Source organism: Phacochoerus africanus, chromosome 12, assembly GCF_016906955.1.
Source record: "Phacochoerus africanus isolate WHEZ1 chromosome 12, ROS_Pafr_v1, whole genome shotgun sequence".
NCBI classification, from domain to species: domain Eukaryota; kingdom Metazoa; phylum Chordata; class Mammalia; order Artiodactyla; family Suidae; genus Phacochoerus; species Phacochoerus africanus.
The window spans coordinates 32,601,404-32,620,724 of NC_062555.1; the positions used below are offsets into that span (position 1 = coordinate 32,601,404).

At 44.3% G+C, this 19,321-nt stretch overlaps 1 protein-coding gene across 6 annotated transcripts in view; it reads right to left on the reverse strand.

Moving 5' to 3' along the window:
* AOPEP (aminopeptidase O (putative)) overlaps positions 1 to 19,321 on the reverse strand; it is a 395,656-nt gene that overhangs the window by 130,628 nt on the left and 245,707 nt on the right. For 5 of the 6 annotated variants that reach the window (XR_007131178.1, XR_007131175.1, XR_007131177.1 and 2 more), the window contains exons 8-9: positions 3,353 to 3,455; positions 2,345 to 2,452 (exon numbers count right to left, since the gene is read on the reverse strand). Coding sequence is in view for 3 of the 6 variants with exons in the window: in XM_047754794.1 (XP_047610750.1) it covers positions 2,345 to 2,452; positions 3,353 to 3,455 (211 nt within the window). In the remaining 3 variants the exon portion in view is untranslated. Of the gene's footprint in view, positions 1 to 2,344; positions 2,453 to 3,352; positions 3,456 to 17,714; positions 17,981 to 19,321 lie in introns of those variants that run through there. The other variant, XM_047754795.1, reaches the window with a different exon arrangement.

Sequence of the window (19,321 nt, forward strand, 5' to 3'; positions counted from 1 at the left end):
GATAAGAGACCTAAATATAAAAGCTAAAAAATTACAAAGCTCTTTCAACAAAACATAGGAGTAACTTTTAATTGTAAGAAAATACTTGCAAATCATATGTCTAATGAGGAACTTGAATCTAGAATATATAAAGTACTCTTACAACTCAATAATAAAAGACAACCTAAATGAAAAAAATCAGCAGAGGATCTCAATAGACATTTTTCCAAAAAAAAAAAAAGATATATAAATGTCCAAAAAGTCCATGAAAAAATGCTCAACATAATTAGCTGCCAGAAAAATGCAACTTAAAACCACAATGAGATACTGCTTCAAACCCACTATAATGGCTATTATCAAAAAAATAAAACAAGTGTTGGTGAGGATGTGGAGAAATTGGAACTCTTGTGCATTGCTGGCGAGAATGGAAAATGGCACAACCCTTACGGAAAATAGTATGGCAGTTGCTCAAAAAACTGAAGCACTGTATGATCTAGCAATTCCACTTCCAGGGATATATTCAAAATAATTGAAAGCAGGGATTTGAACAGATATTTGTATACTAATGTTCATAGCAACATTAGTAGTATTCACAAGAGCCAAGAGGTGTAAATAACCCAAGTGTCCATTAACAGATGTAAAGACAAACCAAATGTGATACATACAATTGAATATTGAGTCTTAAAAAGGAAGAAAATTCTAATACATGCTGTAACATGGATGAACCTTGAAGACATTTTGCTAAATAAAATATACAGATGCAACAGGACAAATATTGTATTATTCCACTTGCATGAAGTACCTATTGTAGTCAAAGAGACTGAAAACAGAATGGTAGTTGCCAGGGGCTGGGGGGAGGGAAGCATGGGAAGTTATTGTTTCATGGATACAAGTTTCATTTGGGGAAAATTAAAATGTTCTGGAGATGCATGGTGGGGATAGTTGCTCAACAATGTGAATGTACTTTTCTTTTTTGGTTTTGGTCTTTCAACTCTATAGTTTTATTTTTATTTTTTAATTTTTAAATTAAAGTATAGTTGATCTACAATGTGGTGTCAATTTCTGCTATATAGCAAAGTGATGCAAGCATACACACACATATATATTCCTTTTCTCATATTATCTTCTATCACAAGAGATTGGATATCGTTTCCTATGCTATACAGTAGGTCCTCATTGCTTATCCATTCGAAACATGATAATTTGCATCTACCAACCCCAACCTTCCCATCCATCCCACTCCCTCCCCCTCCCTCTTGGCAAGTCCGCTCACCATGTCTGTGAGTCACTTTCTGTTCTGCAGATAGGTTCATTTGTGTCATATTTTAGATTCCACATGTAAGTGCTGTCATAGGGTATTTGTCTTTCTCTTTCTGACTTCACTTAGTATGATCTCTAGATCCATCATGTTGCTGCAAATGGCATTATTTCTTTTTTCTTTTTTGGTCTTTTTGCCTTTTCTAGGGCTGCTCCCGTGGCAAGTGGAGGTTCCCAGGCTAGGGGTCTAACGGGAGCTGTAGCTTCCAAGCCTACGCCAGAGCCACAGCAACACGGGATCCAAGTCATGTCTGCAACCTACACCACAGCTCACGGCCACGCCGGATCCCTATCCCACTGAGCAAGGCCAGGGATCAAACCCGCAACCTCATGGTTCCTGGTTGGATTCGTTAATCACTGCGCCACGACGGGAACTCCTTCATTCATTTTTATGGCTGAGTAGCATTCCATTCTGTATGTGCTCCTTAACCACTAGGCCATGAGGAAACTCCGACAATTTTGTGAATATATTAAAAACCACTGACTTGTACATTTCAGAAGGGTGAATTTGAGGGTATGTGAATTGCATCTCAATAAAGCTGTTAGGGAAAAAAAGCAATTCAGCTCTAATTCAAAAGAGGTAAAAGAAAAACTGAATGAATCAGTGGAGGGAGCACTAAATGTTCCAGGAAAAGCTGATACCAGAGCCTTGGAAGTCACGGCAAATGCAATGCCCGCCTATATGGCTGCAGTATCTTGGTGAGAAGTGGTTTTTAAGCAGTACGAATTTGGCTATTCAGCCAACCAATCGTATAAGACTCCCAAGCCAGTTTTCAAGCTACCTTTCCAGATACAGGTTTAGGGAGAACCCTTCTCCCCTCAACAAAAAGAACGTGCACAGGACAGCTATGGATTACAGTCTGTCCTAAACCACAGGAGATTACCTTCCCAGAAACAACACTTCCCTGTGTCCACTTCATTAACTTCCTACTGCGTTAAATCGTAAATCTTTTCCCTACCTGCTAATACGCACATAATCTAGTCGCCATGTGCCACACACACCCCCCTCCGACTGTACATCATGGACTCATGAGGACTCGTAAATTACCTGGGAAAGAATCAGTTGCCCATGGAATGTGTGCACAAACTTTCTTAGAAATGAAAAATAGGTGTCATCTCCAAGTCTTTTGGCAAGGAACCGGAGGAGGAAATAGCCCTAGAAGAAAGGAAGAAGAAACAAAGATGCTCATTCATCAGAAAACCTGCTTAGAAGAGTTCCCATCATGACTCAGTGGTACCGAACCCGACTTGTATCTATCCACGAGGACATGGGTTCGATCCCTGGCCCCAGTCAGTGGGTAAGGATCCAGTGTTACCATGAGCTCTAATGTAGGCGGCAGACATTGGCATGGTGTGGCTGGCAGCTACAGCTCTGATTTGACCCCTAGCCTGGGAACTTCCATATGCCATGGGTGTGGCCCTTAAAAAAAAAAAAAAAAAAAAAAAAGAGGAAAAGAAAAATTGCTTCCAAAGTCAACTCTAACTTATCCACTAGCACAGGTTATGCTCATCCAGAAATTCCATCTGACTTGTCCCAGGCAGCCCTTTTTTATATTCTTACCAGTAAGGTTGAGTCTAGAACTTAAGGACCAACTCCTTTGCTTTCAAATCATCTGTCTGTATTGCCATCTTGTTTGTCCTTGGCTTACATGAAGCCTGATGTCTGTCGTGGACCGTGAGACAAGAGCCCAGCTCCTCTCTCCCCCAGCTATCAGGAAAGGCCTTTAAACTTCAAATACTTCTCTAGTCTTCCTGTCTTTTAGTTGGAACCTGATGGCGATTTTAAGATTCTTCTCTTCAAAGCATACTTAGCAGGAGGAAGGAGCGTAGGGAGGTACAGGGCAGGGAATAGTTCGGCTTCCTTTGACTCATGACTCATTTTAACATTTTAATTATCGGACAGTCAAGATATCTACCCAGTCAACTGTCCTGATACTGTTGATGATTTTTTGTTTGTTTTGCCCCACGTGTACTGTTAACCTTTACTGTTCACAGGTAGAACCTAAAAAGTGCTGCACCATATGAACTGGCTTCTGCCGCTTAAAAACGCACTTACCTTTAAATAGTGAACCTGCATGAAGACCTTCTCCGGATTGAGCCCATGTTTGATGACAGATGAGCCCGAGTCACTCACGTGGCCGGTTTTCTCTTTATTGGGTCTAAAATGAAGCCATAAAATTTTCTTGAAGTACAGCAAATTCTTAACTAATTAGACGGTAATATCACTTTGTTTTCCGAGTTGCTCAATAGCACCTTAATTCTATTCAACAGTACCAGGGATCATTTAAAATGGTTTACATTATACATTCATATAGTGAACAAGGAGGGATTTATATTTGGGTTGGCAACCTGAGGCTGGCTACTGGCAATATTTTACATCATGTTATCCAAGATTAAAGCTTGCCAGACCCTCAAGGAATCTAAGCTCCAGTATGAATTATTTAAGAAACGATACACTTTTCTTCTGGTAGGAATGATGGACTGTGAAATGCAATGGAAAATGTAGCTTTACTTGGAAGAGCAAAGGAACTTAGGTCATTTTCCGAAAACTTCTGAAAGCCCCCATGTTATCCCTTCTCTTGATTTGCATTTAGTAATTAAGGCTCCTTTAAGAAATATTCGCCTTCTGAAGCCATTTTAGACGCGCAAAAACCAAACAAAAAATGTCATGGAGCCCCATGTTTTCAGAACAGGTAGAGACATTAGCAATCGTACTTCAACCGCCTCTTTTCACAAATGAGGGAAACAGGCCCATGGAAATTAAGCCTGTATCCAAGGGCTCACGGCTTGTTTTGATTCATGGTGACAGTGAGGACTGAAACAAACGTCTCCTTATATATCTATTAGAGAGTTTTTCCATTATACTCTATGGTTTTAAGTATTATTCTTATTATTATTATTGTCTTTTTAGGGCCACATCCACATCATATGGAGGTTCCCAGGCCAGGGGTCGAATCGGAGCTGTAGCCACCGGCCTACCCCGCAGTCCCAGCGATGCAGGATCCAAGCTACCTCTGCGACCTACAACACAGCTCAGGCAATGCTGGATCCTTAACCCACTGAGTGAGGCCAGGGATCAAACCCGTGTCCTCATGGATACCAGCCAGATTTGTTTCCGCTGAGCCACAATGGGATTGGTGGCGATGTCTGCAGTTGGCAGGATGCAGGTTTGACCCCTGACCCAGTGGGTTAAAGGACCCGGCATTGCTGCAACTGCAGTGTAGGCTGCAACTGCGGCTCCAATCTCTGGCCTGGGAACTCCATGTGCCATGGGGCGGCCAAAAAAGAAAAACACGTACATATTTTTTTGTCTTTTCTAAAGTCACACCCATGGCATATGTAGGTTCCCAGGCTAGGGGTCTAATTGGAGCTGTAGCCGCTGGCTTAAACCAGTGTCACAGCAACACCGGATCCGAGCTGTGTCTGCTACCTACACCACAGCTCACGACAACACCAGATCCTTAACCCACTGAATGAGGCCAGGGATCGAACCCCCAACCTCGTGGTTCTTAGTCGGATTCGTTAACCACTGAGGCACGAAGGGAACTCCGAAAAACATATTTTAACAAAACACAATTGTGGTGTAGTGAATGGTTCAACAACTAACTAAAAATCAAAATAAGTGACAAGGTATTTGCAGCTTTTAACTATTCAAAAACCGGCCACCTATTGGACAAACATTGAAGAGCATGTGGTAGGGTGAGGGGAAGGCAGGGGCTGACAAGAGGGCTGGCACATCAGAAAGGCAAGGGGCTATTTTTATTTTTGTTTGTTTATTTGTTGGTTTTTAAAATTGTGTTGAAGTATAGTTGATTTACAGGGTTGTGTTAATTTCTGCTATACAGCAAAGTGCCTCAGTCACAGACACACACACAAACACACGCACACATGCTTTTTCATATTCTTTTCCATTACGGTTTATTATAGGATATTGAATATAGTTCCCTGTGCTATAAGGCAGGACCTTGTTGTTCATCCATCCCATAGAGAATAGTTTGCCTCTGCTAATCTCACAGTCCCAGTCCATCCCTACCCTCCCACCCTGCCTTGGCAACCACAGTGCTGTTCTCTACATCTGTGAGTCTGTTTCTCTTTTGTAGATAAGTTCATTTGTGTCACATTTTAAATTACACATAGAAGTGATACATGGTATTTGGCTTTCTCTTTCTGACTTAACTTCACTTAATACGAGAATCTCTAGGTCCGTCTGTGTTGTTGCAAATGGCATGATTTCATCCTTTTTCATGGCTGAGTAGTATTTCATTGTATATACAGCATGGGGCTACAAGGTACACAGCTTTTGGAATCCAAGAGACCTAGTGTTGACTTTGACTCCTGCTACTTACTACCTATTACTTACTTGCAGGTTACTTTAATCCTCAATTTACTCATTTGCAAAATGGGAATAAGCTTACCCATCTCCCCAGGTCCTTTGGGGAATAACTGAAGTAATATATGTCAAGTTCTTCTGAGGGCTGAGGATACAGAAATTACTCAATAAACTTCATAAAGCTTTCTAACGTTGTGGCAACACATATCGCTAAGTTCAAGGCTGGTCATCTGCAATGGATTTCAGTGTTTCCACGTGCCCACAGACAAACATAGAAGGGTGCTGGACCTGAATGGTAGTGCCTGAGGATGATCCAGCCTGCCAAATCAGGCCCTCTGCAGTGTGCCCAAGTTGCCAAGCAAAGAACCCCTGAGTAAGTCTCTGCTGAACATCCCAGGACACTGTGGCAGCAGACACAAGGCACAGAACCAGCAGACACCTCAAGGAGAGACCAGATGCTGACGGCCAGCCAATAGAGCTAACCGCATAGTTTGCATTTTTCTAGTTGATCCCTGACTTACCAACGTGACTATACTTGCAGGAATAACTAGTCAGGCCCTTTCATCTTCACTTAAGATGCCCCTGAAGAGCATCAGCTTTATTCCTGCTCTCAAGTGTGTCCTGGAGTTGGGGGCCTTTATAAAGAAAGCCAGGCTGGCTTTGATAGGAAAGCCCACCACCTGCAGCCGAGAGAGGAGGAAGACCTGCAGAGTCAGCCTGAATTCAAACCAGTTTTCCCAGCCTCCAGAGAGACAGAGTGGCCGTGAATGTCTTTTGCCCTTGAGCTCTGAACAGAGACTGTTAGAAGGGGAGGAACACAGAAGACGACCCTAAATCTCGGCTCCAAAGTCTGGCTGCCGGGCTCAAGGTCCTCATGATGACTTGAGCTGGTCTTCTTTCCTTTGACTAAAAATGTCCTTCCAGAAAGCATCCCTCTCTGACTCTCCTCTGCCACCCTCTCCAAATGAAGAAGTGCTCAAGAAAATTCTTTTAGGCTGACAGCATCCAAAGCAAACACACAAGTCCCCAAGAGATTCCTTTTAAAGTAGACGTGATGCTGGAGAGAGCAGCACCCAGACAAGCTTTGCAAGAAATCAGAGGGGGTGGCTTTTACGAGGAAAAGATAATCCACCAGTGGAAAAAAGAGTGACTTCCATGGCAGTGCTCTTCTGGTTCTCATAATACCACTGACTCCAGGTCTGTGCAGGGAGACACGGCACAGAGAGAAAGCAGGAATCAAAAGAACCACCACTGCCTGCAATAACAGACGACTCTCACAGGTGAGTGAAAGGAGTCGCACCCAAAAAGACAACATGCAGGAGTTCCCCTTGTAGCTCAGTGGTAACAAACCTGACTAGTATCCATGAGGACACAGGTTCGATCCCTGGCCTTACTCAGTGGGTTAAGGATGCGGGGTTGCCGTGAGCTGTGGTGTAGGTTGCAGATGCGGCTCAGATCTGGCGTTGTTGTGGCCGTGGTGTCGGTGGCAGCTGCAGCTCCAATTGGACCCCTAGCCTGGGAACTTCTATATGCTGCACATGAGGCCCTAAAAAGAAAGCAGCAGCAACAAAAAAGACAACATGCAAATGTATAATTTCAGTTAAAGGAAATCAAAGAAGAGGCAACAGACCGATGAGGATACAGGTCAAAATACTAGTTACCTTGGGGAAGGAGTGTTGTCAGGATGGGCAGAAAAAAAGCGGAAAGTTTCTGGGGTTGGTGAGAATGCTCTATACATTCATCTGAGGGGTGCTTTCATGAAGATAAATACTAAAAATCGAATGAGCCTTCTAGAAGTACCTGTGTACCATAGTGTATGTATATTTCAATTGAAAAGTTAAGAAAAAATAGATGCATGTGAAATAGCACACATTTTGTGGGAATTAAATGGACTCCGTCTAGAAAAGGGGCTTTGCTCTCGTGTGCCGTGAACACATGACTAGGGTTAAGTAAGCTTAACCCTTAATACCTGAGGTCCAAGTAAATATTTAAAAAAATTTAATGACATTGTAAGAGGCACAAAGAACTGTGGCATACACAGTTGGCTCAATCTTCTCCCATTCTCATCCACCCTCTTCCCTGCCACTTGTACAGGTGAGTCTGAAACGTTAAACACTCACTTTCCGAGCGTCCTTGCAGCTACAGAGAGTTGGAAGACAGGGTCCAGGCCAATAAGACAAAAAAGCAGAGGTCTGCTGTGGTTGGGAGTGGGGTTCTGGGTCAGGTTTGCTTTCCTTAAGAAAGGGGAACTATAACTGGTACTATTCCTCTTTCCCCCAAACATGGTAGAAGGAGCTACAGCAGCCACCTTGCAACCATGAGGCAGCACATTAACATGCTATGAAAACCAGGATGGACTGAAAGAAGGTAAACGGTTTTTGATAGCACCATTCAGTTTGGGGCCAGCCCAAGACTGCCTGCCCTCACACCTCTTATATGAGAAGAATAACCCCCATTTGTTTAATTCAATATATTAATTGAAGCCAGATTCATTCCTAATGACTGGAGAAATGAACTAATACCAATAGCTACCATTCCCTGTTATCGCCCTGTGCCAGGTACTCTGCCAAGCCCTTTTTATGTATTATGTCCTTCGACCATCATGAGAATCTGATGGGGCGGGTGTTGTGATGATGTCCTTAAAAGCGGAGGAGAGTGAGGCCCAGAGATGACCTCAAAGATAGTCAGTGGCAGAATTGCAAGTGGAACCCGGGTCCATGGACCACCAAAGGCCTTGCTGCATTCTGGGGTCTCCCCAAGATCCAGGCCCCTCTCTTGGTTGTGTCAAATACTAACTGGAGAGTCTCAGACAAGACACTCACTCTCTCCAAAGCTCAGTTTCCTCACCTGTCAAGAGGATGATGAGGCTTAGATAATATGAAAGCACTTCTGTAAACCTTGAGTGTTAAGTATGCAACATTACACGCCAGTGTTTCTTTCCTTGGCTGGAATACATGGAATGTGAGAGATCAAGTTACCAAGGTCGTTTGGGCTTAAATGCCCTTGGTTTCTGTTGTTCCTGGCACCAAATGTAACAACCTAGATTAGCCTGACCTTCCCCGGCCCACCTCCTTCCTCTCCCACTGCACTCACAGGAGCAATGCAGACCTTTCCAAAGCTGTCAGATGGCAGTGATATTTGATACACAGTGATGTGATCTGGAATCAAACCTCCTGAAGAACGAACCGATTCTGCAGGACTATCGCCAAGGGTGGGGTTTAAGAAAATGCCTCTGAAAGGTGCTCAGGCGTGTCAGCCTGGGTCTGAACACCCACTGCTCTGCCCTGGCCCAGAGAGATGGTCTGACAGCCTCTCTGTCTGGTACTCCGTGGCCGCAAAAGTGAGGGCCATGAGTCTCGCAAGTCTGTAAACTTGCGACTGTGGTGCTTGAGCCAGGGACTGAACAGCCCAGAAATTTGACAGAAGGGGATTAAAGAGCATTCCAACATCCCCGTCCATCAGCGGCAGGGGCCCCATAGCGTTGGACAGTCTGGGAGCAGAGCCTCACTCCCCCTGCAGTAAGGGAGGAAATTAAACACTACCTTTGTGGAGACCTGGGCCTCTGGGTACCGATTTGAGCCCTGCAGGCACAAGTAAGAGCTCCTGGGGAAGCAGCAGAACACACAGGTTAAGAGTTTGGGTGTGGGAGTTCCGGCTGTGGCTCAAGGGAAACGAATCTGACTAGTATCTATGAGGATGCAGGTTCGATCCCTGGCCTCGTTCTGTGGGTTAAGGATCCAGGGTTGCCGTGAGCTGTGCTGTAGGTCGCAGATGCGGCTTGGATCTGGCATTGTGGTGGCTGTGGCATAGGCCAGCAGCTGCAGCTCTAGATTCCTAGATCTAGCCTGGGAGCTTCCATGTGCCTCAGGGCCACTTCCATGCGGCCCTAAAGGCAAATAATAATAATAATAATAATAATAGTCTCATCATAATGAGTACTGATTGAGGTCAGGGAGTGCCAGCTAGACCTTCTTCTGACAGGCAAAGACATTGGAAAGACCTTACCCTACAGTCACATGTGTATGATGTTATCACTGGGGGAAGCAGGTGAATGCTCTCTATTATTCTGGAAACTACTTGTGAGTCTATGATTATTCCAAAATATAAATTTTTTTTGTCTTTTTGCTATTTCTTGGGCCGCTCCCACAGCATATGGAGGTTCCCAGGCCAGGGGTCGAATCGGAGCTGTAGCCACCGGCCTACACCAGAGCCACAGCAACGCGGGATCTGAGCCGCATCTGCAACCTACACCACAGCTCACGGCAACGCCGGATCGTTAACCCACTGAGCAAGGGCAGGGACCGAACCCGCAACCTCATGGTTCCTAGTCGGATTCGTCAACCACTGCGCCACGACGGGAACTCCCCAAAATATAAAATTTTTAAAATGTTTAAATGATTTTTATTTTTTCTATTATACTTGGTTTACAGTCTTCTGTCAATTTTCGACTGTACAGCAAAGTGACCCAGTCACACACATTCTTTTTCCCACATTAGCCTCCATCATGCACCATCACAAGTGACTGGATAGAGTGCCCAGTGCTACAGAGCAAGATCTCACTGCTCATTCCTTCCAAATGCAATAGTTTGCATCTATTAACCCCAGATTCCCAGTCCATCCCACTCCCTCCCCCCCCCTCCCGCTTGGCAACCACTTCTCCAAGTCCATGAGATTCTAAAAATTTTATTTTTTTTAAATAAGACCAGGCACCTAAATGTAGCCGATCATTGTGAGACCCCAGGCTTTTGAACATAAACCCTTCAGGAGCTGGTTGGTAAGCCTGCTCCTTTCTACATTGTCATCAGAAGACAAATACAAAGAAACAATACATTTCAGGTGTGGCTTAAAATGCCAGTAAGCTAGGTCTGGGCATATTCCTGACATGTACCCCTGACAGTCTATGCCAGTCTGTGAAAAGATTACTAAAATTCTGGGTTAAAAAAAAATGGAGGCAGAATGATTGAAAGTACAGGAATGTTATATCTTCCATTTGTTTTGGCAACAACTTTTCCATCTTTATTAAACATGCATCGAGAGGATTCGCCACTGCCTTGCCTTTGGACAATGATTCCAAAGAGCACCAGACAGAAACCTGTGCACCCCTTGACTAACGAAGTTGTATCGTGTCAAAGCTACAGCTGTTTGGCAAGTTTGATTATCTGTGTGCTTTTCACAATGGACTGAACAGCTACCCAGCATGAAGGTTTTTTTTTCCCCATCAGGGACCATTATCCTACAGCAGACACAGCAGGCAATCACTCCAGTGTTGAAAAAGGCAACTGCTAAAACGATTTGAGACAGAAAGGAGCATCTCTTCAAGGAGCCAAGGGAAAGTGAAGCAGGTGTGTGTTCTGTCCCCTGATGGTGAAAGGAGCCAGCGGTTGGTACATCTGGAAGAAGAGGCCAGCTGCTGAAAGCAGAGGTAAGAAAAGGCCCTGCTCTTAGCAGAACTGTGGAAAACACCAAAAAACTCCATACAATTTGATAAACAGGGTAGGAAAATGGAAGCTAAAACTTAGAAAAGCAGGAAGGAATAAGCATTACTAAAAAAAAAAAGAAAAAAAAGAAAAGAGTCCTCAGGTTTTGAATGCCCATAAACCAGAAAAAGCTTCCCTGAGAAACGAAATCCCAAAACAAGGAAAAGATTAATACAATAGAGCAGTATATGGCCCCATTCAACACAGCAAGAGGTCATGTGCACAGGTTTTCAAAGGAGACGAAGGCAAAGACAGAGAGCAAAGACACCCATCTGAGGTCACAGGGGCTTTCTAATATGGTGGGTTTTGGGTTTTCAGAGGACGCGTCCCAACAGGAAAGAGGGGATGCTGGAGAAAACCAACAACCAGATCCAGGAAGCTGTAACACTGTTGCCAGGAAGGCAGAAATGGAGAATGCCCAGGACCACAGAAAGGGCTTTTGAAGCAATTTTGAACCCTAATTCTTGACACCAGGTGTCAAGAGGGGTGAGGAGGAACAGAACTGCTTGAGTCCCACTACGTGGGAATGGATGTTTCATGTTTGGGAACTGATTCTCTATGTGGAAAGGGCTCCCTCAGCCTTTAGCTTCTTTAACTTCTGACTCTTGGCCAGGTGAGGGATGTGCCACAGCTCTCATTCCACCTGCAACCACAGACCTCTGGAGGCGTCAAATCATGGAGACAATGGGAAGGGGGCTGATGGAGACAGAAGTCATTCTGATTGCAAAGGAAGAAGAAATAAGAAGAAGAGAAGCAAAATTTGTGACGAGGTGCTGAAGAGAGAGTTTGTGATGGACTATAGCGGGTAGCGTGGGGTCTTGAGGGCCACCTCCAGAAATTCACATTGGGTATCAGGCATCCTGACTGCTACAGGCAGCTGGCAGGAGGGATGTGGTGATGAGCATATGGGGGTTGTTCCACGGCTTCAGAGAAGGTTAACAAACAGAACCCCACAGTGTTGGTTAATTACTTGCTATAACCAGGAGGGAGTCCTTAGGGCTGTGCCTGAGGAATGATAACCTTGTGGCTTAACAAATTTGCAGAGGAGTCAACTGGAATCCTAGCTGGTGGGCTGATGGCATTTACAGGCAGGGACAGCAACCACAGCCTGGAATGAGGACCCCGAATTAATACAGCAAAAGTTAATACAGACAAAGAGGCTTTTAAAAGCAAGCATTTACCTATGCAAAAGATTTAGTATATTGAATGGTCTTTAAACTCAACAGGGAACAGGAAGTGATGGATGTGGCTTCCAAAACAATAAACGCAATAGTAGATGGGACCAAAAGGAGTGACGGGAATATAAGGAGAAGTATGCTGGGGACAGGGGCAGATGGCAGGCAGAGTTGGGCTCTGAGTCAGACTCCCCTCTGCCTTCATCCTGGCTCTGCCACTTAAGGCTGTAGAAAGATGGTCAGTGCCATGCGCATCTGCTTCCACATCTATCCAGTGGGGAGGAAGATGGTACTAGTACTATCTCATAGAGCCATTTTGAGGATTAAATGAGGTGGATGTACGTAGAGTGCTTAGAATAGTGTTTGGTGCATGGGAAGCACTCAGAGAATGTCACGAAGGAGAAGAAAATGCGAGGGAGTTGGAATGGTAAGACCACCATGAGAAGGTGTGTGATGCTGGGTTTAAAAAAATGAAATATGAGAGTTCCCGTTGGGGCTAAGCAGTAAGGAACCCGACTAGGAACCATGAGGTTGCAGGTTCAACCATGAGGTTGCTCAGCCGGTGAAGGATCTGGCGTTGCCGTGAGCTGTGGTGTAGGTCACAGACACGGCTCGGATCCTGTGTTGCTGTGGCTGTGGCGTAGGGCGGCAGCTACAGTGCCAATTTGAACCCTAGGCTGGGAAGCTCCATATGCCATGGGTGTGGCCCTAAAAAGCAATAAGAAGAAGAAGAAATAAGACATATGGTATATATGTGAGTGCATTCAACTACCTCTATTAATTTGTGTCTCTTCTCTTCTGGACTCTCCAGATCAAGGGGAGCAATAATAGCTCCAGTGCACTCTTCATAGGCGCAACCTCAGAGTACTCAGTTCAGGGGTCACATCTAGAGAAGGCCACTGTCAATGAAGAGAACTACAAAGAACCAAGCCTTAAAGGGAATCATTCTCCTGACCCCGTTGTACATAGAACAAATTTACCAAAGCCTGTGACTAGTGAGCTGAAAAGGAAAGACAATGGTCTTCAGATATGGGGATGGACTAGGGGAGAAGGAGGCGAATCCTCTGCGACTCCAGAGGGAAAGGCTGAGAGCATAGTGCAGACCTTGCCAGGAGGCTGGTTCCAGCCCCATCTAAGGAAGACCATTCTTTTTTTTTTTTTTTTTTTTGCTTTTTAGGGTCTCACCTGTGGCATATGGAAGTTTCCAGGCTAGAGGTCGAATCAGAGCTATAGCCACCGGCCTACTCCACAGCCACAGCAACTCGGGATCTGAGCCACATCTGCCACCTACACCATAGCTCACGGCAACACCGGATCCTTAATCCACTGAGCGAGGCCAGGGATCGAACCTGAGACCTCATGAATACTAGTTGGATTTCTCGGTTTTCCAAGACTTCATAGATACTAGTCAGGTTCGTTTCCACTGAGCCACAACGGGAATTCCTAAGGAAGGCCATTCAAAGACAAGCTGTTCCTCAGGGCAGCTGCTGCTGGCTGGAGGAGGGAGAGCCAGATCTCCAGTGTGGCTGTCTGTCAGGGATGGAGGAGGTTAGGTAAAAATCACATTTAAGGTCTTTTTTGACCCTAATAGTCTATGATTCTATAAGACAAAAGAGCCCAGAATATATGTAAGATGCAGCATTTAGAAGTAAAGCATTATTCATCCACTGCAGTGGAGTCAATAGGTTCCCTATGAAGCCTCCATCTTGCTAAAATCACCAAGGGTGATTTTGATTAAAAAAAAAAAAAAAAAAAAAGGGAGTTCCCGTCGTGGCGCAGTGGTTGACGAATCCGACTAGGAACCATGAGGTTGCGGGTTCAGTCCCTGCCCTTGCTCAGTGGGTTAACGATCTGGCGTTGCCGTGGACTGTGGTGTAGGTTGCAGATGCGGCTCGGATCCCGCGTTGCTGTGGCTCTGGCGTAGGCGGGTGGCTACAGCTCCGATTAGACCCCTAGCCTGGGAACCTCCATATGCCGTGGGAGCGGCCCAAGAAATAGCAACAACAACAACAATAAAAGACAAAAAGACAAAAAAAAAATACAACAACAACAAAAACAAAACAAAAAAAAAAACCTAAATAAATTTAGAGGAACCATAAGTGAATTTTATTCAAGCACATATATTCAGGGATAGACTTAGCTAAAGATCCAAGCAATAAAAGACTATTTATCTTTTTTTTTTTCTTTTTAGGGCTACCCCTACAGCATATGGAAGTTCCCAGGCTAGGGGTCAAATCAGAGCTGCAGCTGCCAGCCTACATCACAGCCAGAGCAACTCAGGATCCGAGCCTCATCTGCAACTGAAACCACAGCTCAGGGCCACACCAAATCCTTAACCCACAGAGCAAGGCCAGGGATTGAACCTTCATCCTCATGGATCCTATGTCAGGTTCTGAACCCACTGAGCCACCACAGGAACCCCTCTCATTATCAGTTTTGCAGTGCTGTATTCGACAGATGCATAGACAAAATACCTGAACTAGTTTCCTCATAAGTCAGGTTAAAAGGGGCCTGTCATTCTTCAAGGCTAAGGTGATCATCATGAAACATGGGCTGTCTGTCTGCTCTATACATCCAGAACACAGGAATATAGAGACATGGAAAGTTACAAGAAGCAAAAGTGGAAAGGGTAAAAATGGAAAACTTTTTTTTTTTTTTTGTAATGTATCAAAAAAACTCTTCACGACTTTCTCTTGGAAAGAGGCAAATGAGACAAAGACTGACTTCGTTTTGCAAGGGGAGGCAAGAAGCACGTTTTGAACAGCGCCAGCATGTGTGGTGCTATGTGCTGAGATAATGGGAAAGATCATCTCATGACTCAGAGACGAGCAGATGGTCTGGGGGAGCTGGAGAAGGACTTTTCCCTCCTCGGTGGAGTGCTGGGGACTAGGAGTGGCAGGGGTGGAGGGCTTGCCTGAGCCTGAAGCCCAGCACTTACCAGGGTGTAAAACAGGATCAGTAGCTGGAGGAGAGTCCTGCGGCCAACTGTGTGCCATTTAGGTCTTGTACTGCACATGCTGTGTGTGCACCCATCCTAAGTGTAAGACTCTTCACTGCAGTGTTGTTTGTCACAGCAAAAAACTAGACATTACCAAAATGTCTCATGGTTAACAAATGGTTAGTCATGGAATGTTCATATCCTGGAATATTCTAGACAACACACACACACACACACACACACACACACACACACACAAAAGCACAGCAGAAATGAATCTAATATCCATGAGGATGCAGGTTCAATTCCTGGCCTTGCTCAATGAGTCGGGGATCCGGCATTGTCATGTGCTGTGGTGCAGGTCAGAGATGTAGCTTGGATCCCCTGTTGCTGTGGCTGTGGTATAAGCCGGCAGCTGCAGCTCCAGTTGGACACCTTGCCTGGGAACTTCCATAGGCTGTGGGTGCAGCCCTAAAAAGGAAAGAAAGAGAGAGAAAGAGAGAGAAAGAAGGAAGGAAGGAAGGAAGGAAGAAGGAAAGAAAGACCTGCATGTGTCAATAACAGAACAATAGCCAGGATTACGTGGGGTGAAAAAAAATAAGACACACACGGTGCGTGTATACTTGTACTTGAGGGATGATTTCTTGGAAGTGAATCATGTCTACGTGGGGTTGTTCTACCACAGACACTATGAAGATGTCTTGCTGGCATCCAGCCCTGGAAGTGCTCTTCAGGGCCCATCCAGTGCCCCGGGGGGTACACTGGCTGCCTCCTGCTATAAAGCTCTTCCTCCATCCCTCCTTCAGACAATTGCTGGTTTACCCGCTGAGGCTGCCGGGATGTTACAAGATGTTACAGAACAACCAGTGATGTCTATCAGTCTTTTTTAAAAAATTGAGATATAATTTACATGGAATAAAATTCACCATTTAAAAAATGTACCATTCAGTGGTTTTGAGCATATTCACAAGGTTGTGCAACCATCACCAGTATTTCATTCCAGAACACTGATATCACCCCCAAAAGAAACCCCACAACTACTGGCAGCCACTTTCCATTTTCTCCTCCCCCTCAGCCCCTGGCCATCATTAATCCACTTCTTGTTTCAGAGTTCCTGTCGTGGCTCAGCAGAAACAAATCCGACTAGGAACCATGAGGTTGCAGGTTCAATCCCTGGCCTCGCTCAGTGGGTTAAGGTTAAGGATCCGGCATTGCCGTGAGCTGTGGTGTAAATTGCAGATGCAGCTCGGATCTGGTGCTGCCGTGGCTGTGGCTACAATTCCGATTCAACCCCTAGCCTGGGAACCTCCACATGCCATGGGTGTGGCCCTAAAAAGCAAAAAAAAAAAAAAAAAATCTACTTCTTGTTTCTACAGACCTGCCTATTCTGCGTATTTCAGATAAATGGAAACATACGAATATATGGCCTTTTGTGTCTAGCCTCTTTCAGCTACCATGGCGCTTTAAAGATCTGTCCATTTTTGTAGCACATATCAGTACTTCAATTCCTTTTTATGGCTGATTACTAATATTCCATTGTGTAAATATACTCATTTTACTTATTCATTCATCTGTTGATGGACATTAGGGTTGTTTCTGCTCTTTGGTTATTAAGAACAATAGTTTTACAGTTTTAACTCTTACATCAGTGACTTATGTCAAGTCAATTTTGTATGGGGTATAGAGCGGAGAGTCTAACTTCATTTTTCTACCTGTGGATATCTAGTTATTCCATGACCATTTGTTGAAAAAAAAATTTTTTCATAATTTAAATTTCTCTCCTTGAATAGTCCTGGAACCCTTGTCAAAAACCAGCTGACCACAGACGAAAGAATTTGTTTCTAGACTCTCAATTTTATTCCACTGATCTATATGCCTGTCGTGATGCCAAACTATACTATCTTGATTAAAGTAGGTTTCTAGTAAGTATTGAAACTGAGAAGTGCGAGGATTCCACCTTTGTTCTTCTTCAATATTGTTTTGACTAATCTGGGACCCTTGAATTTCCATATGAATTTTAGGATCAGCTTGCCCATTTTTGCAAAAAAAGGCAGCTAAAATTTTGACATAGGTCACTGTTGGGAGTATTAACAATCTTAAGACTTGAAATTCATAAATACAAGATGTCTTCCTCTTTCTTTCCTTCCTTCTCCCTTTCTTTTTTTCTCTCTTTCTTTCTTTCTTTCTTTCCTTCCTTCCCTCCCTCCTCCTCTTTTTTTTTTTTTTTTTGGCTGCCCTTGCAGCATATGAAGCTCCCAGGCCAGGGATCGAATCCAAGCTGAAGCTGCAACCTACAGCACAGCTATGGCAACACTGGATCCTTAACCCACTGGGGGGACTCTTAGTTAGTTCTTTAATTTCTTTCAACAGTGTTTTGGAGTTTCCAAAATGTGCTTTGTACTTCTTTTGTTAAATTTATTTGTAAATATTTTGTCATTTTGATATTATTATAAATGAATTTGTTTTTTAATTTCCTTTTCGCATTATTTATAGCTATTGTATAGAAACGCACCTGTCTTTTGTATGTTGACCTTGTATTCTACAACCTTACTGAACCTGTTGATCGCTATTAACAGTGTCTAGAGGAGGATTCCTTAGGACTTCCTATGTATAAGATTATGTCATCTGCATAAAGATGGTATCTTCTTTTCCAACCTTGATGTCTTTTATTTCATGCTCTTACCTAATTGCCGTGGCTAGCACCTCCAAACTCGAGCAGACGTCCAATCCTTATTTTTTATCCTTTCTCTCCTCAACCATTGACCTGAAAGGGGGAGGAGCCCCTATAGAACTGGATTTTAATATGCAGTAGGATATTCTCTGTCTTTGCAGCAGGTTCAGGCAATAATTATTCACTTTTTTGTCAGCCATTTTTGATCAAAACTATTGGCCAGAATACAAACTAAATGGAGGTGGCGGAGGCAGGGGAGGGGGGGCATGGGAGAAACCTACAGGGAGTAAGCAAAGAATTTACAGAACAGGGTGACTTTAGGATTACATGAGAAAGTACTCACTGGCTAGGAGTTTTTCTGAGTGGGACACTAACACTCATTAGCCACCAATATAATGCGCATCATGCTAGGATTGGCTGAGTTCATAAGATATGCTCAGAGGACGAGCAAAACAGGTGTGAACTATTAGAGATTGGTTTATGTACATGCATTATTTTTTTAGGAAAATATTTCATAGGTAAATAGTGTTCTCATGAATCAGTGCCACACAGGGCAGTAATACAGAAAAAATGATACATATATCCTTCTAAAATTTATTTTCTGAAGAATTCACAAGAAAATGCTAGCTGTGATAATCTCAGGGTGAGGACTACAGGGGTGGGGATGGAATTTCATATTTTCTAAACTGAGTTTGCCTATTACATACTTGTAGTTACACACACACACACACCCCAACCATGGTTAGCTAAGCAGGGATTATGAACTCCTTTATTTCTTCAAGTTTTTCTCCATTAAAAAAGAACTCTACTAAATGTTACTGCAAAAATGAAACACCATGCGGAGTGAGTATGTAATTCGGGGCCCCATCAAAGAGAATTCTGCTCCTCCCTTGGAAATACCTGAGGGATGAGCAACCAGGGAATGGTCTAGAAAAATGAAGGCGGGGTAATCTGAGTTCAACTCTCCAGGACATGTCTGTCATCGCTGCTGGGTAAAAGAAGTGAGTGCGGAGGTGTCCCTTCGACAGGAAACAGGAACTGAGTGGGCAGCTCAAGGGGGTGGAGCTGGCCTTTGAAACAGGAAAGGGCAGAGTCTGTTTCTGGCTGGCGGAGGGCCCTCAAGTTTTTCAGAAAATGCTGGCACAGGTACAGCACCCTCTAGTCACGAAAGGGTAGGGACAGGCTACACGGCTAGCTGCCTAGCCTGTGTGGTTCAAATTTATGACAAAACAGAACAAAAACCCCAACAGACACGGAGAATGGGGTGGAAGGGCCTCTGAGCCTGAGTGACAGAGGGTGGAGGGCAGACGTTTCAAGGCACAGGTTTAAAGACTTTAGGAAACTCACAGGCCCGTGCTGGTGGTTGGAGCTCAGGTCAGAACCCTTGAAAGCCATGGAGGCAAGAAGTTTTTGCTTCTCAGGGCTGTAGTCAGA